The 24,453-nt window shown below is 46.3% G+C and overlaps 1 protein-coding gene across 3 annotated transcripts in view; it reads left to right on the top strand.

Moving 5' to 3' along the window:
- The first annotated feature begins 4,885 nt into the window (after positions 1-4,885).
- The window catches only part of MYZAP (myocardial zonula adherens protein), a 93,613-nt gene continuing 74,045 nt past the window's right edge, over positions 4,886-24,453 (top strand). For 2 of the 3 annotated variants that reach the window (XM_032297329.1, XM_032297331.1), the window contains exons 1-2: positions 4,886-5,087; positions 16,765-16,851. In XM_032297329.1, coding sequence (XP_032153220.1) covers positions 5,013-5,087; positions 16,765-16,851 — 162 coding nt within the window. In that variant the 5' untranslated portion in view covers positions 4,886-5,012. Of the gene's footprint in view, positions 5,088-16,764; positions 16,852-17,706; positions 17,728-24,453 lie in introns of those variants that run through there. The other variant, XM_032297330.1, reaches the window with a different exon arrangement.

The following is a 24,453-nucleotide window of genomic DNA, read 5'->3' as shown; positions in this document are numbered from 1 at the left end:
CTAGGTTTTGAGGTTTGTCCCGGTGGGTTTCACGCATGGTGAAGTCCCAAGGCTGAGAAGGAAATCACTCATCCTTTATTTCAACCATTTTCTTAGCTGATTCCCCATCCCTCAGGATACGTAGAGATATTTGATCACTCACTGGGGTGATCTACAATTCAAGAAAATTCTCCAGCTTCTGGTTGGTCATGAAGTTCTGTTGATTTTCTGCATTTTGAACCTATCCCCTCCTTTCCATGGCCACTGACTGCCCTAGTGCAGAGCCTCCTGATGTCATGGCAACACTTCCAGTGCACTCCAAAGCACTTGCCTCGCCGCCTCCATCTTCCATCCCTACTCCTCTCTTCTCTGACTGCCACCTGTCTTAATACAAATCTGATCATATCACTATGCTAATTTCAAAACTTTAATAGCTCATCATCTGCTATGAAGTCTCAGCTTTATTCAAGACCATTTGCAATCTAACCCCACCCTTCTTGTCTCTGGCCATTTCCTCCTGCCCTGATGTTCAAGCTGGACTGGCTAACATGCGTTTCCCACGCCTCCGACCCACTATTTCTTCCAGCTCCTCTGTCTGGAAAGCGCTTACCTTTTCCTCCTCATTCTTCATGGCAAACTCCTATGCCACCTGGCCTGGGAAGCCTTTACTGATCTCTGCCCCAGCAGCTTCCCTGCTGCCCACCATAAGTGCTTTGACACCCCAAATCTGGCCCATATCCCAGTAGAGGAGGTGAGTTGTCAAGTACACAGAAGCTGGAGCCATCTTGCCTGGGGTTGAAGCTTAGCTCAACCACTTACTAGTGCTGGTACCATGGGCAAATCACTTAACTTCCCTGTCACTCCATTTTCTCATCTGCAAAGTAAAGGACATAATAACACTTTCCTCATTGAGTTGCTGTGACAGTTAAACGTGTTGATGCATTTTAAGCTTTGTGAGCACAGGAAGTGCAATATAAAAGGGTTAGCTACCGTTTTATTTGCTTAGTGCTTATCTCCCTTCCCAGTTTGATTGTGAACTCCTAGAAGACAGGGGCTGGCTTACTTATCTGAGTCCCCAGTGCTCAGCACATAGTAGGTGCTTGGTACATATTTGTTCCGTGAATTGGCTTATGAGTACTCTGTCAGTTGCTTGTGTGTTCATTGGGTTAACTGGTGAGCCAACAAATGATTTCCAATGAGCTTGTGTGCCCCAGGGTGGATCAGCAACTGGTTCCAGCCCTTGTGTCTAGACAGGCTTTAAATGCTGTGTATTTGGGTTACTTGGCTGGGGTTTTGGGTTCCTCTCTGTCTGCCTTCCTTATCTCTAGGCCCCGTTCCCTGTTTCTCAGACTCCCTGTGAATACGGGGTGTTTCTTGTTCTACTTTATCCAAAGGGGCTTTGTAGTTTATTATGCTTGTCCTTGGTTGGAAATGTGTCCTTTTTCTATTGTGAAAGTTTGGTCTGTTTGGCATGCAGAATGAGAGAATATGCCAGGACTTTGGGATGCTGTCACAGATGAGTGGGAGAGAAAGAAAGGAAAGCTTCAGAGACATGAGTGAAGAGAGCACAGAATATCAGGAAGGCTGCCTTTGCTTGGATTCTTCTACCATGTCCTCTTGTCCAGGGATTTAACTCTTGATCATTTCTGCAATGAGTCATTGCTGCTCAGGACTTTGCTGGAGAAAAGGGTCCTATCATAAGCCTCTCAACTAAAGATGCCAGTGGCATTTGGAGAGGGTTTAGCAGAAAACAACAAAGACAGCTCAGAAAGCAGACACCTAGAGGATGTGAAAGAATTCTAGGAACTGAGATGGGAGAAGGAGGTAAAATTCAGTAACTGATTACAAGAAAATGAAGGGTGCTTATACAAACATCTGGAATTTTCTACACACCTGTGCTTTAGCAGAGAAACTTAGGACTGCTTTTAGGCATATGTGGCTATTTCTGTGGATAGAAAAGGATGACAGCTAAGACAGTTTTGTCATAGCTTCTGTTCTCTCCAGCCAAAACACTGGCAGCCCCTCATCACCCGTGCCCACTGGAGTAGATGAGGCATGTTGCAAGGGATGTGGAGACCTTCCACTCCACACCCTTATCCCTGTCCCCCTCCCTTTGGCCCTCCTCCCCACTCTCTGTTCTGTAGTCTCCAGAGGACTCCTGGCTGGGCAGAAGTTCTGAGCTTTTGATTCCTCTTTTTAAGAGTTAATCCTTTTTAAAAAAGTATCTTCTTATAGAACTATTCATAGAAGCCAGTGACTGACTTCATTTTTCGCTTTTTTGTCTCCACTCTAGACCCACTTTCCCACTGCTTTCTTTCCTACTTGTCCTCCCATTTTCTTCTTTCCCCTTCTTTCCCACTTTTTGGGCTCCCCACTCTCCTCTGTCTTGCAGCTCCTTACGACCCCAGATTCCCACTGCTGTCCTGGTAGTCAGGAGCTGTGGCATAAGCCAGGGCCTGGCATCTGCCTGGACACGCCACCCACAGCCCTTAGCAATTTTCAGCCAGCTTTGGAGAAATGGCCTGGCTGGGACAAGCCTGGGGCTCTGATTGTTCCAGCTGCCAAATTGCTTGGAGTCCCTGACCCATGCTAGGAGCTGGGTTGGCAAGGATCTTAGTTTCTGTTTTGTGTGATCATGAGTGACTTGAAATCTTGCTTGTAATATCATTTCTTCATTCATTCCACATTTACTGTGCACTACCACATGTCAATTTCCTGCTCTAGACATTGGACAGGCAGAGATGTAAATGAAATCCAGTTCTTACACAGAGCTCACAAGCTGGTGAGCCATCTGTTGATTTTGTAAAGAACTGTAACACAGTGTGAAAAGGATTAAGTTAACAATATGAAAGAGACTTGGGTGGATGGAGGAAAAATGGATCCATGGACCATCCTTCCTCTCAAATGTTGACTCCATCTGTGTGGCCATTTGGGAGGTTTCCATGATGTAAATAAATATTGATGATGACAGTTTCTTTGACTCTGTCTGAACAACAGCCCATTTCCTTTCCACGCAGGGCAACATAAAGCAACAATCATCATTAGCCTCTTTCTACTGGGGTAACCATGCAGATGTCTCTCACCCATGGCAGCTTTCAGCAGCCACATTTTGACAACTTTTTATTGAAAAGCAGACCCAGCTTTCAGTCTTATAAAATTCTCCCAAGGTTAGAGGGCTTCATGGATGTGGAATGGGACGGAACCTTTCATGAATAATTCTCTTTTTGGAAGGGATAGGTGGATGGGAGAAGGCAGAGAGGAGTGTAGCAAAAAAACAGAAGGACTTGGGTTAGAAGACTACATGTGTAGTCCTAGCTGTTTACCAGTTAACCTAATGTCTCTGGCTTCAGTTTCCTTATTTGCAAAACAGAGGTGATAACTATATCTACTTTGTGGGGCATTGTGAGAATTGGTCGAGAAAATGCATATGAAGCACCTAGGACACAGGCACAGGTGCTGTGAGGATGAGGATGGGAATGGTGAAGAACAGGCTGTGCAACTTTGGGAAAGTCACTTGTATACACTGGCCTCAGTTTCCTCATCTGCAAATGGAATGAGGTCCACAGGATCATATGTACTTCTGTATAGCAACATTTTTTTTTCCAGCATCTTCCCTGTTGGTGCCATTGGGCATTCAGAGAGGGTCAAGGCCTAGCTTCTGCCCTCCAGAGGAAAGGGGGACAGACACACACATAGATAACTCTAACAGAAGACATGGGCCCACCAAGATGCTAAGTTCCTGAGCATGAGTGTTTGGGGCAGGAGTTTCTGAACAACTCAGTGGGGAGGTAGCACTTGACCTGGGCTTTAAAGGACCAGTAGACAGAGATTGTGTCTTTCCTTGCTGAAAAGCAGTTTGTCCTCAGGATAAAGGCCAAATTTCCAGCTAAGCACACAGGTTCCTCATGATGTCCTCAGCCCCCTTCTGCTGCTTCTCCGCTGTTTTCCCTGTGCATGAATACTTCCAGTACTTGAAATATATTTTATACCTTCCCTTGCTTTCCTTCCATCTTTGTGCATGCTAGTTCTTTTGGCCTAGGACTCCCTCCTCCCTCTGCTAAGGGACAAGCAAAGCACTAGGTTTGGACTGGGGGATCCATATCCTACCTTTGCCACTGACTGGCCAGTGGGGCCCCTGCTGTGTTGCTCAATCTTTCGGTGAGTCAACATCTTCATGTGCAAAATGGGGATACAGGATAACAATAGCGCCTCCCTCAAAGGGCACTCTTGAGGATTAAATGAAGTAACACATGTAAAGTACTCTCCAAGTAGGCCCACAGTAATCATTGAATAAATATGGGCAGTTTGGCTCACTCCTATTTACATTTCAGGTCTTAGCTTAGTCATCACCTCCTGAGACTGGCTGTGTGCTCCCGTAGTACACAGTGTCTCCTCTTCTACCATATCCCGATACCTGTCATCCCCACCAGACTGTAAACTCCTTGAGGCCAAGAGCCATTCTACTGTGTTGGCTGCCGGTGGGAACGCATAATAGACACTCAGGAAATGCTGAATGAATGACACGAGGTGAAGGTCCCAGTGATCCGAGGGCGTGCAGAGGCTGTAGGGGTCAACCCGGGCTGGGGGTCGGTCATGTGGACCTCAACAGGCAGGTGGACCTCAACTCTGCTGGGGACAGAGAGGGCTTGGGCTTCCAGGCTCCTTCTTGCTCCGGGACTGACCGTGGTAGGGCGTAGCGCCCTGGGAGTGGATGGTGTTCAACTTTAACCAGGTTGACGCACTCGGGAGAAAATGCAGCCTGACAGGTCGGGTGAGCCCGCCCCGCCCACGCCCCGCCCCACCCTGCCCACGCCCCGCCCCGCTCCGCCCACGCCCCTCCCCGGCCCCGCCCCTCCCCGGCCCCGCCCCCCAGGCCTTGTCTCCGGCCCCGCCCCCCGGGCCTCCGAGGTGCTGCCGGAGCTGCAAGCAGCCTGCGCCCGTCCCGCGTCGCCCCCGCTCAGGGCGGGTCCCGCGTGTTTATTCCACCCGGGACGAGCGCCGGCGTCCAGCCCGCTACCGACCGCCGCTGCGGGATGCTGCGCTCCACGTCCACCGTCACCCTGCTCTCGGGCGGCGCCGCCAGGACGCCCGGGGCGCCCAGCAGGAGGGTGAGTAGCTGGAGGCCGGAGCCGCGCCATCCTGTTCCCCCATCCCGGCTGCCCCTTCTAGAGGGGACTAGGGATGGGAACGCTCAGGAGCCTGCCCCGGGCCCCGACGCTGCACCCTGGGCTCAACTCCCCGGTCCTGTGCCGGCTCCGTCAGTGACCCTCCTCCTCAAGGTTTCAGGGGGCCGACCAGCTGGCAGGAGAGGGCTTAGGGGACTTTATGGAATTCCCAGAGATTTCCTCTCCTTCCTGCCTCTTCTGTCAAGCCAAGTTTATTGGTGGTACCAGTTTAAAAAGCAAGGAAGACATTTCTGCAGTGTCCCTACCTTGGGACCCAAAAGTAATGAATGTATTTAAAACTCAAACTTTCCTTTTCCACTGATTAAAAGAAAGACGGGGTCACTGTGTCCACTGGTTAGAGGGTAACACTAATTCTGGAGTGGGATTAGCTAAGGTGGGCACCGCTGTGCAAACCAGAACAGCAGCCAGCCGTCCAGGATCCCAACTGTGTGGGACTTCGGTTTATACAAATCACTTTCTTCTTTCTGATTTAAATATTAGCACAGTGACAACAGTGTGTCCCGGCAGCGCTGAAAGCTGGGACACCATCTCCAGGGAAGGTTTCCCTTTGGAAGTGCTATTTCTCTTTGATCTTTGTGGCATCTGTTCCCACCTCTCCAGATGCTCTGTAAGAGAAGTGTTCCATCTTTCTAACAGGGTCGGCGCCTCAGGGCAACTGCCAGGGGCTTGGTTTGTGGCTTTTTAGTTCTTCCATTCATCATGGTATTCAATACTTATGATTTGGTACCCCTTTACTCTGATTAAGACTTTTGTAATCATGTTTCCTCAAGATTTAAACGGGTGGTTAAGCCCAAAGCACAACCCCCACTGGTCCTCCTGTCTTCATGCAGGCCTTGGACCTGCTTGTTTGCTTTTACATGCCTTAAGCGAGTGACAGTGGTCACTTTATACGCTGCCTTTCTTTAACTCTAGAAGAAAGATGTGTTACTCTTGGGCATGGGCCAACTGATGGATTCTGGTGTGTGTGTGTGTGTGTGTGTGTGTATGCACTCACCAGACACTTGTGGTTGTGTGTGTACATCCTCCATCCCTCCAGAATCCATCAGTTGGCTGACTCCCAAAGTTGACAGAACTCCAGTTATCCAATCATTAGCATCACAGAATAAAATCCACATTGGGCCCAAGGGGATTTCCAACCACAGTCCTGGCTTTGCTCTAAGTTGGATATTTGTATTTTTCTATGGAAATCTTTCTCAATTTGAACACAATTGCAATTGAGAAAGAATGAAGTCACTGAAAAGCTAACCCTGAGCCCTGACAGGATCATATATGTGACCAGATTGCATGAAATTCTCTGCAACTTCCCTTCCAGAGGTGGGGATTAGTTGGGGTACCTAACCTCATACGGTGGGTTGATACAAATGTGACTAGTATACTAGATAACATTTCTGAAGATTTCTGGTCAAGCATTTCCATTGGAGTATTTCTTTAGTTATAGGTGCTTTGGCGTCAGACACATTGTGACACACTGTTGAAAATACTTTGCCTTTTGAATAAGATGGAAGACATGTTTTGGACTGGAGGACTCAGGGCTCGGGATCAGGCCATGCAGGGCTGCTCTGGGCACACTAGCACTTGTTTCTGGAAAGAAGGTATCTGAACCATAAACCTGTCTTTATGGCTTCTAGCTCTGCTCAGGATTTGCATATGTCACGGGTACTATCTATGTGTGTGCTGAGGATTGTGTGCATGGTGGGAAGCTGTGAGATGTTGATTAATTGATTTATTGAACATTCATAGACCTTTTCCTGTGTGGTACAGGGCTGGCATTGGGGTCCACTCTACCTGTAGAGGCAGACATTATCAAACAAAGTGGTGATGGTTATAGTGGGGTGAAGAGTTTGCAAAGTTCTGTAGAAGCAAAATAAAGGTTCTTCCTGAGGCATCAGGGGAAGGCCTCTCGCTGTGGTGGTTTTTTTGAGATGGAGTCTCTCTCTGTCACCCAGGCTGGAGTGCAGTTATGTGATCTTGGCTCACTGCAGCCTCCAACTCCCGAGTTCAAACAATCCTCCTGCCTCAACCTCCTGAGAAGCTGTCACTACAGGCATGCACCACCATGCCCAGCTAATTTTTGTATTTTTAGTGGAGACGGGGTTTCATCATGTTGGCCAGGCTGGTCTCGAACTCCTGATCTCAAATGATCCACCTGCCTCAGCCTCCCAAGGTGCTGGGATTATAGGCATGAGCCACCCCACCCGGCCTACAAGTGATGTTTGAGTTTAATCTTGCAAGATGAGTAGAATTTGCAGGGGATTCAACATTATTGGGATACTGAAAGGGGCAATAATCATCTAAATGGAATACTTGGCATATATAGTCATGTACTGCATTACCACATTTCGGTCAACAACAGTCAGCATGTATGATGGTGGTTGGAACAGCAGGCTCTATCATATTGCCTAGGCGTGCGGTAGGCTATACCAGCTAGGTTTGTGTAAGTGCACTCTATGATGTTTCCGCAATGACAAAATCATCAAATGATGCATTTCTCAGAATGCATCTCCATGGTTAAGTGACACATGACTACTTTATGATGATGGCAAATTGGACCTACTTTGGGACAAAATACCTATTTTTTAGAAAAACAGGAACAGGATGTCCTGAAAATAAAATTGTAGACAAAACAAATAATCCTGGGAAGTGTTCCTGCAGTTGCAAGTTGCTCGGTAAATACCGCATTGTTCTGTTATTCCTCTCTGATGGTGGACAAGTCATGGTCTTGAACGGTAACATGTTAGCCGTCAAAATTGTATTTCTCTTTCATCCAAAGAGCTCATCATATTTGGGACTGCAGGGGAAACCAGGCTATGTAGGTCCAGATATTCAAGCCAACGAGAAGTGGTGGTGACAGCTGACACTGAGCAGGGACTCATGTGAGTCTGCTGCCAAGGGTGATATGGCTGGCTGGATTGTCACCGGTTAGCCTTTGTTCAGTGGCTGCCACCTGTAATTTGTATTTCCTCCTTATCTGAAGTCATCTCTCAAGAAAAAAGAAAAAATGGAGAGAAAAATTTTTGTCATCTGATAAACAAAGCTCTGAAAGGCATTTATGGATATCAACCAGCAGAAGTTGTGAAATTAAAAAAACTCCCTTCAAACCAGTTGTGCACTAAAAATAGTTTTATCTATGGCAACAGCAGGAAGGCAAATTGGCTGGAGAAGAACCACAGCCAGAAGATGACCTTAGGGAATGGGGGGAGAGAATTTTAAAAATATTGATCTTGCTTCATGCTTTTGAAAGGAACTTTATAACTGCCAGTTAGTTCTGCTAAATGGGCCTTTGAAATGAAAGGTTGGTTGTGTGGCTAGGTTGCGTGCTTTGCAGGGAAGGCATTATGTTGCTTTGTGTCTTCCCCCTAAAGCACACAACCTGGTCATACAACTGACCTTGCGGTACAATACTTTGTGCCGAGTATTTTTGGCTGAGCTGTTCAGCTCCCAGGCTGTGAGATAGATCTGTCAAGGATCTTCTCCAGCACCTTGCTCTCTTGATAATAAGAGACTGTTGGCTGTGTTGCTGGTATCGTGACCCCTCACTGGCACAGAATAAAACAAAACAAAACCCAACAAGGTCACAGGAACTATCTCTTAGCCTGCCGTTGCTGCTATTTCCTTCTATTTGGCAAAGGCTTCCTCTGTTAAACACTGGAATGGGCCTGCCAGTCATTGCTCCCTGACTAATACACCCCTCTCGTATGTCCCACTGCTGTCTGACTGGCTGAAAGTAAAGAATTCTCCTTACTGGGCCTGTGAATGATCAGACAGGTGTTTACCGCACTTCCCTTTCCCAGGAGACAGGAACATCTGTGCACATAAGCTCTCTATCATCCCATGGGTTCTGTGGAAGGGAAACAGATGTTGTGGCACCCTTGGCATCAGGTGGAAGGAGGCTGGCTGCAGCATCCACTGGGGAAGGGGAAGTGGATCCTGCTGCACCCAGAAAACAGGCTGGCTGCTCACAGGGCCCTCCTGAGTGAGCCCTTGATGGGCTAAATTGTGAGGGTTTGGAACCATGGTGTCCTTTGGGCTAAGGGCAGGGCGGAAACCTCTGCTGCTTAAAAATGATGGTTGTAGGCTCAGAAAAAATGTGGCCAGCTCTATGCTTTTGTTCTTTCACCTTGCCTTGTTTGATAAAGGATGAACAGACCTGAATTCTGGAGACTCGTAAGGAAACTTGATTTCCCCTGGACATTTATGGAGATCGCATGGCTTTTCTACAAAGGGTATGGAGTGATTTTTGACTCATCTGTCTCTGGGAGCACTGTAGGAGTGCTGCAGATGAGGTCCCTGTTGTAGTTTATCTATGCTGTGGATCCACATCTGAACAAGAGTCCTGGAGGCTGGTGCCAGCAAGCTCTGGTCACTGGGGAAGCCCTTTCAAGTCAGTTAGCCACAGATGTTTTTGTCTAATTGTGTTCAAGGAGCTGTGGGCCCAGGACTAACTAGAGACCATGTTAAATGTCTCAACCTAAGATACTTCTTAGCAGTTACCATGACTTCTGCTCTTACGGAGTTCCAGTACTTCTCCAGCACACAGAAGAGCGATACAGTGGTGTTTACCTCTTTCTGTCTTTGGTGAGTGATAGTTCCTAAATGTCAGTCACACTCCTGACTTTTTTGTTTTTAAAGGTTAGAGAGATCTTTCCAGAATGCTAAATCTAGTCTCCTGACTCCTCTGCTTTAAGAGCCGCCTCTGTACTGCCAGGAAAAGGTTCACACTCCTTAGTGCAGCATCCAGGCCCTCTGGTCTGGCCCGTGCCTGTCCTGTTTCCCCTCCCTACATGGACTCTTCTCAGATATTCCAAATGGTTTGCCATTCCCCCGAGTTTTTGACGCTGCTCCTTGCCTTTTTGCTTTTCTTCAGGTTTCTCGCCTGATGAGGGTTGTCTTCTCCAGGAATCCTGCCCTGAACCTTAGACCCTCCTTCTCACGTTCCCCTAGAGGCCTGTGCATGCCACCATTACTTGCATCACCCATGATGACCTTCTGGAAGAGAGGGCTTAGGAACCACCCCTTCCCAGGCCTGGTGGAATAGGCATTTAAAAAGAGAAATCTCACCAGGTCCTACAGGAGTCACAATTAACATAGAATTGGCAAGTGGGAAAACAGGAAGTGAAGCCTTGGGTTAAAGCCATCCCATCACCTCTGACCCACCTGGGCAGGAAACAGCTGACGAATACATGGGAATGCTAGCCCAGGTGAGGAGTTTGAGATTTCTGGGAAGTCCTCCAAATATTTGCGTTGCCTTGTCCTGCTGCACGGTTGGAGCCTCATCCCTTTGGTTCAGTCAGTGATACTCAGCTGGCTACACACAGAATCACTGGGAGGCTTAAAATAGCCACGCCCAGGCCTCATCCCAAACCAATTAAATGGGCACCTCTGAAAGTACAGAATAGCGTGAGCATTTTTTTAGGAAGCTTCCCAGGCGATTCTAATGTGCAGCAAGGCTAAGAACGTTTCTTTAAGCATGACTCCCTTCTATAGCTTTCTTGGAAAAAAAGCAGACATTCCTGGGACAGGAGTGCAGAACTTACAGGAGTGTAGAAAGATCCCTTGGGCCTGGTGGGATGAGGGGCAGGGTAGTGGTGGGGCAGGCTGGGGGAGTCCTCACACTCCAAGTCACACTGGTATCTTTGTGTGCTTTCATCCACCTGCGTTTTCTTTCTGGATCTTGGCATTTAAGGCACATTGTGTGCCTGCTGGAGAACACGGCCACAGAAAGCAGGAATGTTTTGTATGCCTCTGAGCTAAGAATGGTTTTTACAGGGGCCTGCAAAACCTAAATATTTACTGGGTGGCTCTCTACAGAAAAAGTTTGCCCCACCCTGATGTAGATAATTGGGCTGCAAGTTCAGGGCCAGGGCAGAGCCAAGAGGTCTAATCTAGATGGGGCATGCTCCGTTCCACACCCAACCTGCTTCAGGCTCCTGGGATTTGATACTTGTGCTTAGCAGAGAGTGTGGGGTCTGTCCCCCAACCAGCCGCACCACAAGAGTCCCATTTTTTGTCACTAAGGGGACCTGGGCAGGGACCCACAATCACAAAGTGGAACAGGCCTGAGAGAAATGTAAATGCACTTGGCTAATTTCCTTAGGGAAATCCATCTTTGTAAACTCTTTAGCAAACTCCTGTCACCTCCTTGAGTCATCTTCTCCATCCCCTTTTTATTTGAGATGGATATTTTTCCCCTGGGTGAGCCCAGGTGCTTGAAGTTGAGAGCATGATGATACTGGATCTCATTTAGAGTACCCCCTAAATGAGACCCAGGCCCTCTGTCTCCACAAAAGGGGTCAGAAACAAGGCCTGAGGGGAACCATGTAGCTCCCCAGGGGCCCTGAGTTGCCAAAAAGGGTTTTGTTGTGCTTTTTCTTGTCGAGGAAACCTGAATGCTACCTTCCCCTCCCTTGCTGTCCCTCCCTGGGGTGCTGGTTTCAAGAAAGTGCAAGTCACTCCAGGGAGTTTCAGGTGTATTCTTACTTTGTTTTAGTTCAGCCTAAAAGAACTATAAAACCCAGTACTGAGTGAGCACCCATAATGTGTTGATACTGTGCTAAGTACCATAGAAGCTATAAAAGTGGTGACGGTACAAAGCTCGTTTGATCACTCCCCCTGTGTTTTCCCTTTCATCCATTTTCTGGTGCATGGAACACAGGAGGCACTGAAAAATAACCAGCTGGATTATTGAAATGAACTCAGATTTGAATGTTAGTCTCTTCCTCCAAAGATTTGAATGGCTCTTCATTGTCTTCTGACTACAGCTAGTGCTTCTCCATCATGCATTTGTAGATTGATAGTTTGGGCGTTACCTATTTGTCCATTTTCCTGTCCTACCTAGGCTTAGTCTACAGGTTCACTTATTCTCAGAACATGCTGACATATGTGCATTTGGCACGGACTAGAACGTGTTCCTGATAGCTTTCTGTTGTTATGATGGTGGGTTCTCCAGACCTCACTGACCCGAAAAGTCCTTTCTGTCCTTCTATACCCAGCTCAAATGTCATCCTGAGGGACCTTCCCATATACTCCCACCTCCCATTAGGGCTAGTGTTCTTCTTCCTATATTCCTATAATAATAAAGAATGCTTACAGAGTGCTTAATGTGTGCCAGAAACTGTCCTAAGCTCTTTACACACATTAGCTAATTTAATCCTCACAATATTCCTAAGAGGGTACAGTATTGTTAGCTCTGTTTTACAACTAAGGTAATGGAAGCACTGAAGACTAAGTGGCTCTCCAAAGGTCTCAAAGCTAGTAGGTGTCAGAACCAATAGTGGAAGCCAGGAAGTGCATTTCCACCATGCTTTAGTCACAAAGCTATCCTGGCTCGCTACACCTCGTATTGGTTATTCCAAGTGTTTTTGGTGGCCTTGTTTTGGAGTTTTCTAGATTAGCACTCCTGTGTGGTACAGCTGTTTCTTTGTCATCGTGGTACCCTCATAGCCCCTAAAGAGTATTTCGCAAGTAGTGGGTCCTTAGTAACTGAGTAATAAAGTATGGCTCAGTGTGAGAGCTTCATGTGTAAGGTGTGCCCATCTCATCATAGGAAGTATGTTGAAGATTATAAAATCTCTACATGGGCAGATGAAGAATGGACTCAAGCCAGGGGAGGGACCAACTCACTTTTGAGTGATTGGACCCATAGGGCCTCCTTTCTGAAAATTATGACTGTTAAGGATTATCCCCCTAGAATAATCAGCCAAACGAAAGTCATCACTTACAGTGTTAGCATCTCTGATTCATTGACCAAATTGTTATTTTCATGGAAACAGGGCTGTGAGGCTAAGCAGGTCTGATTATGAAGCATATAGGATAATGATAATATATAGATAACAGTAAAAATATCTGGCTGGGTGCAGTGGCTCATGCCTGTAATCCCAACACATTTAGAGGCTGAGACAGGAGGATATCTTGAGCCCAGGATTCTGAGACCCACATGGGCAACATAGTAAGACTGTGTCTACAAAAAAATAAAAAAACTTAGCCAGATATGGTGATGCATGCCCGTGGTTCCAGCTACTTGGCGGGGCTGAGCTTGGAGAATCACTTGAGCCCAGGAGATTGATACTGCAGTGCTATGATTGCACCACTATACTCCAGCGTGGGTGACAGAGCAACACCTGGTCACAAAATAAATAAATGATAAAAATAAAATATCTAATATTCATAGAGGCTTACTATGTGACACTTTCCTTTTATCCCATTTTACCCTTGAGATTCAGTGAGACTGACTTTCCCATAGACACACAGCTAGATGTTGTAGCCTGTGTGTGTGCCTAGGCATATATGTACGTGTGTGCACTCGTGTGTGTGTGTGTGTGTGTGTATGATATGTGAAGCAGGAGAAAAGCACTTCCTTTTCCTTGTACAATTCTGCATGGACTAGACCCAGTGTAACAGGAGATTGTTGAGCACCACGATTTGGATTGTCTATGTGGTCTGAATTATACTTTGATGCTTGTGTAAATGTCAGACTTCTTTCAACCAGTCTGAGGGGCCTGGAGCCAGAGGGTTGCTTTTCTCAGGAGGGACTCAAGATTTCTATCAGTGTTGTTGCCTATCAGGAAAGAGAGCTACTGGTAGTATGGCTTGATTTTTTTTTGGCCAACATGACTGACGGTGAGCTTTGAAGGTTGCTTGCAAAGTTAGCCGCAGAAGAGGCAATGATAGCCCTGGGGGTCAGGCCACATCTGATTCTGGGGTCCTTGCGGGAAGATGCTTGACCAGAGGAGAATGATGATGGAGCGAGGTCTTGAAGCAAAGTCATGGGACTTAAAGAACTGGAGTTGTTTGGTCTGGAAGAAAGGAGGTTCAAGGGACAGGAGGACTGTCTAGAGAAAGGGGAATTCTTTTGCCGTCCGAAGACAACCCTGACTCCATTAGGTAGACATTCTGGTGTAAGCTCAGATCAGGAAGTTAGAGGTGCCTGGTGGCAAAATGGAATGCCTTGGAAGGAGGCAGTGATATATGTGGAAGTGGCTAATATCATTCCCAAACCTGGGCCCCGTAACCTGTTCATGGAAAATGAACAGGCTGGTGCCCACCTGTCAGGTGCATTTTGGGTGTCGGGTTCCTTCATAGGTGGGCAGGTTGAACTCAAGAGGTTTTTGACAATCCTGTCTAGATAGCCCTGGGCTTCCAGGCTGCAGGGTAGTGTTCCTCAGAGCCACCCTGTGAACCAGTGCACATTTGTGACCCCGCCAACCAGACTGGGGTGAGGTGGAAAGGATTTTTTTCTAGGGCTGCCGTGAAAACTACCACAATGCCAGTGGCTTAGTAGAAATTCCTTGTCTCACTGTTCTGGAGGTTAGTGGCCCAAAATTAAGGTGTTGGCAAGGTTGGTTTCTTCCGAGGTCTCTGAAGGAACTATCTGTTCCAGGCACTTCTCCTTGGCTGTTGATGGGTCATCTTAATGTTCATATGACGTTCACCCTGTATATGTGCCTGTCCCCAATTTTCCCACTCTTATAAGTACAATAGTCATTTTGGATTAGAGCCACTCTTATGATCTCATTTTTACTTGATTACCTCTGTAATGACCCTGTCTCCAAATAAGGTCACATTCTGAGATGCCAGGGGTTAGGATTTTAACAGATGATTTTTAGGGGGATTCAACCCATACTAGGGAGCAAACAGCACTCCTGTGAATTGAGCCCATGTGGCACTTCAGGCATGTGGTGAGGGCCATGAGTATAAGAGCTAAGAATGCACGCCCTGGAGACTGCCTGGATTCAAACCTGAGCTCTGCCATTTCCCAGCCATGTAACCCTTCAGAGGCCTAGCTTCCTCACCTGCAAAATTGGGCAGGTTAGGGAACCTATTACCATAAGTTTGTGGGGAGAATTAAATGAATAAATACCTATAAAACACTTAGAAGGTGCCTGGCATACAGCAAGTGCTAAATACATGGTTAGCTATTACTATTATTACTGTTACTGTCCCCTCATACTGCAGATTACAGTAGTCTATTTTTCTCTCTGTTGGGTAGGAAAATGACTTTGCGCATAGTCACCTTTTGTTAACAGAATATGATAAATCATACAAGTTGCAGCTTCTCTCACTGAATGCTGTAATGCTTTTTTGCTTTTAAAAGAAATGGTGCAGGCCGAGCGCGGTGGCTTATGCCTGTAATCCCAGCACTTTGGGAGGCTGAGGCAGGTGGATCATGAGGTCAGAAGTTTGAGACCAGCCTGGCCAACATGGTGAAACCCCATCGCTACTAACGGTACAAAAAATTAGTCGGGGTTGGTGGTGCATGCCTGTAATCCCAGCTCCTCGGGAGGCTGAGGCAGGAGAATTGCTTGAACCTGGGAGGCAAAGGTTGCAGTGAGCTGAAATCACGCCATTGCACTCCAGCCTGGGCAAGACTCCATCTCAAAAAAAAAAAAAAAAAAAGTGCAATTTAGACTTTAAAAGATCATTTAGGAACCTGTATTCCAACATTTCAGTGAAGCTTGTTGGCAGCCTTTAATAAACTGACATCAGAATCTCAGTGGCTAGTGACAAAATATTCATGGTGGTATAGCTAATTAAGGAGTCAGCTGTCTTACTAACTCATAAGCATGATATTTTTTTTATCCTATGCCTTTCTAGCTAACTGTCTTACTTTTAGTCCATATTCAGCAAACAGGGAGAGCTTTTTTGTTTTGCATTTAAATTGTAGCAACGTACTCATAAAATTTACTGTTTTAGCCCTTTTTAAGTGTATAGTTCAGTGGCGTTAAGTGCATCCACACTGCTGTGCAGCTGGCACCAGCATCCATCTCTAGGACTTCTTCATCTTCCAAAACGGGGATCCCATGCCCATTAAATACGAACTTTCCCCATATGCTTACCCTCTGGCGACCACAGTTCCACTTTCTGTCTCTATGATTTTTCTTACTCCTGGTACCTCATCTAAGTACAATCGTACAATATTTGTCTTTTTTTGCCACTGGCTTATTTCACTTAGCATAGTGTCCTCAAGGTTTATCCATGTTGTAGAGTGTCAGAATTTCCTTCCTTTTTAATGTTGGGTAGTATTCCATCGTATGTATAAATTTATAAATTATATTTTGTTTATCCGTTCATCTGACCGTGGACATTTGGGTTGCTTCCTTTTGGCTATTATGAATAATGCAGCTATGAACATGAGTATATGGACTTTTTTGAAAAAACAGTTGCGATTAAGCATGTACGTGTGTATTTGGAAAATTAAATACATAGGCAAGTAGAAAGCATCCTCCCATTTAAATAGAGATATTCACTGTGTATATTTTGGCTTCTGTCCTGCTAGCTATATTTTTGCCTGTACTTGTGAAATGAGATCTTTCTATATATATTGTTATGCAACCTGAGCCACTGGTAAAGAAATGTTTGAAATTGATCAAGTTGTTTGATAGTTTCCTTCTCTGAGCACGAGGGTGGTAGGTGCCTGTGCTGTACCAGGCTGGCCTGGGACTGTGAAGATAAGGCTGGCCATATCTTCACAGGCCCCTGTGTGATCGGGGCAGTGGCCCCCTCTGGAAGTAGGGGAAACAGGCTGTGAGAAGTCCAAGGTCACCTGGCTCCTTCTGCCCCAAATGCTGGCTCCTAACTGGCCTCTCTTTTCCCTTTCTTCTAGGCAAATGTTTGCAGACTACGGCTGACTGTACCTCCTGAGAATCCAGTTCCTGAGCAGAGTGAAAAAAAGATAGAGAGAAAAGAGCAGGTAAGATATCTCTGAGGCAAAGCCCCGATAAGTTCCAGTCTTTGTACCCTTAACCGACTCTCCCATCCCCTAACCAGGCCATTCCCAGAAGCTGAGTGTCAGCACCTCTGTTGAGGAGAAGGCCCTCTCAACCTTCCCACCTCATCTCCCGTCTTTCCAGAAGACAGAGAGCTCTCCCTAGCTGGCTCTGCCAGCGACGTGCCCTGCTCTTGTTTCTTGGTGAACAGTGTGGCTCTGTGTTACCTTGAAGCTGCAGGGACACGGGCCTTAGTGACAGGTGCTGTGGCGGGGAACGTGGATTTTCCTGAAACGGCCCAATCCAGTTGCATCAAAGGGCCTATTGTGAGCGGCTGGCAGGGTTGGAACCTTTCTCAGCAGCTTGGAGTGGCCGCTGGGGCCCCTGCTCCCGCAGGAGACAGGAAAGCCTGGCAGGCAGCATGGTGTGGGGAAAGGGCACTTTCGTGGCTGGGGGTAGGGGGCATTCAGCAAACATTTTTATGCCAGCTCCTGTGCTAAGTGCCGAGGCCATGAAGATAAGTACGTCCTTACCCTGAAGGAATTTGCAGTTTTCTGGGTGAGACAATGATGATGCGATATTTTAGGTGTTAGGATCCAGCCCTGTAAGAAGGAATCTGGGAACACAGAGAAGGGAATAACTGACTGCTTGGGAGGTGACAGTGAAGTTGGGGCCTTGAAGGATAAAGAGGGGGTCCTTCTGACCTCTAGGCCTGTGGTCCTGGCTAACCTATTTGACTCACTCACAATGATGGAGCACCTACTGTATTCCAGGCACTGTTCTAGGCAGTAGGAATATAGTAGTGAACGAGGTAGTAAACCAATCCATGGAACTTCCATTCTAGTGGGACAAGAATGAAAGTAAGTGAAATAATTAAGTACATTTTATAGAGGTTAGGAGGTGGTAAGTGCTGATGGAGACAAAGCAAGAGGAGAGGATGGGGTGCCAGGAAGCGGGCAGTACTTTTTCTTGTGTACATATTTCATAGGATTATAAAATAAAATAAAATGGTATGATATTAGTTTCACAAATGGAATCATGACATAGTGTCCTCTTGAAATACGAGCTTTGCTTTGGAGTTAACCGCTAATGTTGTCAACTATAAAAAAAGAAAGCTTCTCATCGCTGCTACGTGTTTGATAATGTCCCTCCGTTTACCGTAGGTCTCTATCTCTCCTTGCCTTCTCCTCCCCACTTTCTCCCAAGGACAGAGAGCTCCCTGTCCTAATGCAAATGATGAGTGACAGGGAAGGGAAGTAGGGAGAAAGGAAATGAAGTTCGGACTAGAGAAAGGTGAGAAGATGTAAAATTGCCGATCTGCCTACAAAAAGTAGATGAGTTCCACTAAAAAGGATTCGGAAAAACAGCTGGTTCTGGGTTGGAGCAGGGAAAAGATGAGGTGGATCTGGGACCTCTGGAAAATAAAGTGTCACTCAGAGACGGATGGAGTCCTAGTAAAGGACGTGGCAGCCAGTTTAAAGGGCTTTCATTGGCCAAAATTGGAACAACGGGAGCATCAAAAAGAATAATGATAGTCATGGGTTATTACGCATCGAATATTAGAAAGATTCATATGTTTATAGTGATAATTGGAGAAGGAGAGGCATGAGATGAGAGGATAAAAAAGAGAAGGCTCTTTTTTATAGAACACTGGCTAATAAGTTTAGAAAATCTCTGTTTTGTAACCTCCAGGTATATTCATCAATAGATGCAAAAATAAGTTGGGGAAGGATTATTATAGGATATTCATGTGGTCTCAAAGCATCACCCTAACAAATTACTGATTCTAAAGAGACAGTACCTTCGCAGTGGAACAGTCAGGCAGCCAGCATTTCAACTGAGTGATGCAACCTAACTACACCAATGGTGGGACAAGCTGATGTTATATAACTTCTGAGGTGATTCAGCTAAGAGGTGACAACATCACATATGTAATAGTCATGCCGAACTTGTTTAACTGAATCTAATAATAAGGAAACAGAAACCATCCACAAAACAATTGGCCTGAATTTCTCAATACATTCAATGTTATTTTTAAAAAAGATGAGACTCTGTTGCAGATAAGAGACAAAAGAGACTTAACATGAAATGTAATGAGTGAACCTGGATTAGATCTTGGCCAGAAAAAAAAGCCTATAAAAGATACACTGGGATGACTATACAATTTTGTATATGAACGTTACATGAAATATTATTGAATAAATGTTAATTTTCTTGTGATAATGATACTATGGTTATGTAGTTGAAGGCTCTTTCAGCTTCTCTGTAGCTTTGAACATTCTCCCAAGACAAAGTTAGGGAGTAAAGCTCCTGAACAGAGAGGGGGAGTGACCAGGCTTCCGCTGCTGCACCCCTGCTGATGAGCAGGCGTGAGTGGGGCTGTCTGTCACTAGGGATTGTCCTCATGTGTCCTCACTGCTCCTCTCCCTGCCAGTCCCTTCTAGAGCTGACGCCTTGGTCCGAGACATGGGGCTGGGCTGTGTCCAGGTGCTCAGACTGCTTAGAACAGTTTTTGAAGAAGGGACCTAAGCTGGAGTGAGGGATAAGACAGGAGCCTGGTGGCTGTGCCTGTTGGTACAGATGGTAGAGGGACTGGGAAAATACAGTCTTTTCGAGTTAGACCCAAAGCTGCGTGCCTTGGGAGATGTTTGGGAAAGGTTTCTGAGTTCCAACACTGGGGAGGTAGATGCTGGAGGGCCCTGGAAGGTCTGTCACCACAGAGGAAGAATCAAGTATTCCCAAGGAAGGAGCCTCATGTGTTTATCTGTGTCAAGTGGAATCAATAACCAAATTGTGTGCCAATTTGCCTACTTGTCTTGAATAGTGCTTTTCAAACTTGTTAAGTCAACAGGAACCTCTTTTTTTAAAAAAAAAAAAAATCAAAATGTTTTACTGAACTCTCACATGCAAACCAAGCAAAAGTGGTGCTAATGGGGGCCCGAGTCTTCCCAGTCTCCCTTTACTCCTCAGCCCCCAGACACCCTCCTGTGGAAGGCTGAGAACTCCAAGGCCCTGAGGAGCTCAGGACAGGCACTGCTGGGATAGTGTAGGCACCACAATAGTTCTTACACCAGGTGGACCAGGTGTAGTCTAAGTGCCTGTCTGTGACGCATTGGTGACTCATTGCAGAAGAACTGGGGTAGAGGAGAGGAGGGTGGGACTGTTGTTTCCCCAGGGATGAAGTCTTGGGTGTTGGCAGCCCTTGAAGGATCTGGGGGTAACCGGGAGGCTGCTCTGAGTGATTTCATCACCATGTCCTGGCCACGTTCCTTGCATGAGTCACCGAGAGCCAGGGCCATGCACCAGCAAGGAAACTCTGGAGGGACCACTTCCTTGGATGTGGTTTCATCGTGGCTTCCCTTCCTTGGAACCCATGGAATTGCAAGGTGTCAAAACTCTGGATGACCTTCCTTGGTCATATAACATTGGTTCCTTTGAAGGGGGGTCTTTTGTGTGCAAAGGCCATGGGATTGGAGCTGGCTCAGATGTGTGAGTAGAAAGATGTAAATGGCCCGAGTGACTTCTCTTGAAGTGAGACTTCTCAAAAATTTCCAGGGTCCTGTTAGAGCTGCAGGTGACTGAGGGCAGCCTGGGCCTTCCTTAGTCTTTCACACTGTTGTGGGAGGTGTTTAATGTTGCGGGGATGCCATGATGCCGTGAGACAGCTGGCCAGGCATGGAGGCTGCTGCCTGGTGGGCCGTTCTTCAATCCACTGTCTCCAGTCATAGAGAGAGGAATTACTGAAAATGGAGGTGGTTTGAGGATGGCCCATTTTGCCCAGTTCCACCAAGGTGTGTTTGGAAGCTGCTGGATGCAATTACAACAGAGTCAGCACCATTTATGGAGTCAAGGGTCTGTGGGGTGTATTTGGAGGTTTCCCACCCCTAAGACAGATGCCTTGGCACCTGTTCCTTTTAGTCCTTCGGAAGACATCAACTGCCTGGATACTACTTTCTGCAGACCACAGATGAGCTCCCAAGTGCACAGCTTCCTCCTCTTTAAAGTAGACACAGCCATGCCTGGTTTCAAAGAGTAAATGAGCTAATATATCAAAGTGCCCCCCACAGTGTCTGGTTTTTAATATGGATTAGAGAGGTAATGAGGAAATGCTGAATCTCTTCCCTTTGAACGCCAAGCCCAGTGGCCCTGGGTCATTGTTTTTACCCCCTTAGAGCTTCCTGGCATCATTCTCCTGCCTGAAGCTGCCTGTCCTGCCTCTCCTCCTTCCTGCATTTATTTTTCAAACATATGACATCTCTTCCCTCTTCATAACCCTTGCTGAGGCCCTAGCCATGCTTGGAGGCCCTTCCCTGCCGTGTCTCAGTTTATCCGAGTCTTACCTGTCCTTCAGGGTTCAGCTTAGGGCCCACTTCCCTTCTGATAATTTCCCTGACTTCCATGTGCTGTGGTGGTCACTCCTGTCTTGACCTGCAGGACATCCAGGCTGCCCCTTTCACTTGGGACCTAGACATCTGCTGCTAAGAACTTCACGTAGGTATAAATATATATTTCTGCAAAATTTGTATAACATATAGGCACATCCACAGACACATAAAGAAATGAGGTTGAGTCTTTTAATTCTTTCTTCCCAAAGCCTAGGTCTCTGCCTTGAACATAGTAGGTGCTTAATGAATGCTTGCTGATTATGATGATTGAGTTTTATATTAGCTTCCTAGGGCTGCCACAGCAAAGAGTGAAAAATGAGATGGGTTCAAGAACTGAATGTATTCCATCACAGTTCTGGAGTCCAGACATCTGGGATGAAGTTGCTGGCGGTGTCCCCTCTGAAGGCTCTGGGGGAGAATCCCTTTTGCCTCTTCCAGCTGCTGGTAGCTCTTGGTAATCCTTGCCTTGTGGCAGCATCATTCCAGTCTTTACATGGCATTTTTATGTCTCTGTGTCCAGATTTTCCGCTGTTTATAAGGATACCAATAGGGCCCAGTCTACTGACCTTCTCTTAACTTGATCTGCTCTCCATGTAATGTCAGATTCCTGGGTACTGGGGCATAGGACTCCAGCATATCTTTTTTGGGGACACTATTCAATCCATAACAAGTTTCTTTGAAGAAATCACTTTAAATTATATTAACAACCCAGATGAATTAGCCATGGGCTTTTATGTGAGTATTAAAAATCAGTAATAATATGGGAGGGAGGATGCTGGTTGGTTTGTGGGCAGAAATTACATGTTGAGAAATTGATAAATGTAGAACACAATGTTTATAAACATGCCATTCAAATTAGAGTTGGTAATAAATAGTTCTGAAATTAGGTACCTATTGTTTTCAAAGAACTCTGTGACTTTATGTATCCATATTCTTATCATAGTCATGTGCAACAGATTTCTGTGTGTATATGCAGGAACACACACACACACACACGCACACGCACACGCACACACAGAGAGAAATAGAGACAGAACCCACACCAGCTACTGCAGACTTAGCACACTAAATCAGGGCCTCACTGCACAGTTGAATTTTAGGGAATTTGAGTTGATTCTGAGTCTTTATGATGGCAAATTCCTTTGCAAATAGATAAAAAAGAGATAAAATAGCTTGAAGCAGATACTCTTTGAAAGAGCTATTAACGTCCCAGCTTCCAGCTTCGGAGGTGTCCTTCAGTGACCTGCTGTTTTTAGAGAAGCTGTTTTCTCTCCAGACCTTTGAGAATGTTGAGTGAGAGAGAGCAGATGCGTGGGTATGGGTGTAGAATTGGAAACTTTCATAACCCAGTAAAATGCTGAAAAGAAGGAAGTCCTTGCCAGTAGGTTTTATAGCCCTCTTTCCTTTAAAAGCCCTGGATGAATAAGCCTGCTGGGTTCTCATCCTTGGTGTGACTGTTTATACAACATCACAGGCTGTTGCCAAGTGAGAGAGTGTGGTGCCATGATTCAGAGCTTCAGGTGGGGGCTGGGCTGCCCTTTGTGACAGCACACCAGGGACTCTGTCCTTCTCAGAGATAACAGCCCTTGGAGGATGGGGAGAGACCTCGGGTTTGAGTCCCGGCTTCTTCATGAGCCCCTGTGGTGGTTGGGCCAATCAGATCATCTCTAGTGGCCTTAGTTCCTTCTTCTAGCAAATGGAAATGAGCCAGTGTTTTTCCAAACATTTCTGTATTCGTGTTAATAAATGTGGAAATGCTATTGGTAAAGCAGTCAAGGTTTAGTGGGTGGAGCTGAAATAAGATGAGGCCTATGTTGGCTGCCTCCAGCAGGCCCCCAGCTCTTCACCCCACAACCTTATCAGACACTGAGGAGGAGCTGGGAATCGTGTCTGCAAACCAACTGGACTGTACAACTCTTTTCAGTTTTTGTAACCTTCTGAGACTTTGTGATTCGCTCCCTGTGAAGAAAAACCAAGGCCAGTTTGGGGGTAACTAATTCTCTGTCAGAGCCAATTTGATGACTGTAATGAGAACAGCAAAAAGACCAAGAAGAGAGGGTGGACAGACAGACAGACTGATTCAGATGGACATGTAGAGTTGAGTAGGAACCCAGATACTCAAAAATGTAAGGAAACCACACCAGCGATACTAAAATCTCCTAGTATCTACTAGTATGTTGTCAGGACGCTAGGTGTTTTGTGTATTTCATTTTGTATATTCCTTAGGCTGCCCATTGGAATTGGTGGTGGTTTTCCCATTTTATTGTTAAGGACCCTGAAGATCTGTAAAGTACGGTAAATAACTTTCCTAGGGCCACACAGCTAGTAGATAGTGGATTTGTAATTCCAACTCAGGTCTGAGATGGGCCATGCTGCCGTGGGAACATTGACTTGTGTGCTTCCTCCTATCAGAGAAACTCTGTTTAGGATATTTACATTTTATCGGTCAAGGTTACCTAAGGTGTGTACTGTACCCTTGGGTTCCAGAAAAGCAGTTCCTGATTTTTTTTCCTCCCATGTATTCTTCCTTTTTCCACTGGGGTTATTGGGCCTAAGCAACTATTGCCTGCACTGAAGCTGCACAGTAGCACTCCTGCCAGGGTGCTGGCATCACAAACGACACTCTCTCTGGCACTTCTGCTTGGCTAGAAGTTTTCCTTTTCCTTCTCATCTTAAGCATTTAAAGTGATCTTTTCTCCTGAGTTTATTTGGGAAGTGGGCCCTATTCAGTTCGTGAGATGGTCAGAAACAACTAATTCAGGGTTATTTTTTAGAAACGGGGTCTCACTACGTCATCCAGGAAGGAGTGCAGTAGCTATTCACAGGTGCGATCATAGCACACGATTGCCTTGAACTGCTGGGCTCAAGTATTGCCTCTGTCTCAGCCTCTCAAGTAGCTGGGACTACAAGCATACACCACTGCACCTGGCCAAGTATTTTGATGAGCCAAAGGTTTCAGTTTTTCTGAGAATATGGGGCTGCTCATTTCTCCCTGTTTCTTTTCCAGGCTGTGGAAAGGCTCAGGGGTAATGTTCATTTTTGTCAAAGAAAGCAAAACAGTGTCAAGTATGAGTGATGACTTGGGACAAATAATTTGCTGAGTTAGACACACAGGTTGGACAAGCCAGAGCACATTCCTGAAGTGCCAGCCTCTGCCTGCAAGACGGACAGGGAACCCAGTGGCTCTGTGCCTAGCAGTCC

This window comes from Sapajus apella, unplaced genomic scaffold, assembly GCF_009761245.1.
Source record: "Sapajus apella isolate SASKATOON/1434 unplaced genomic scaffold, GSC_monkey_1.0 scaffold37, whole genome shotgun sequence".
In the NCBI taxonomy this organism is placed as follows: domain Eukaryota; kingdom Metazoa; phylum Chordata; class Mammalia; order Primates; family Cebidae; genus Sapajus; species Sapajus apella.
This window is presented reverse-complemented; position numbering and strand designations above follow the sequence as displayed.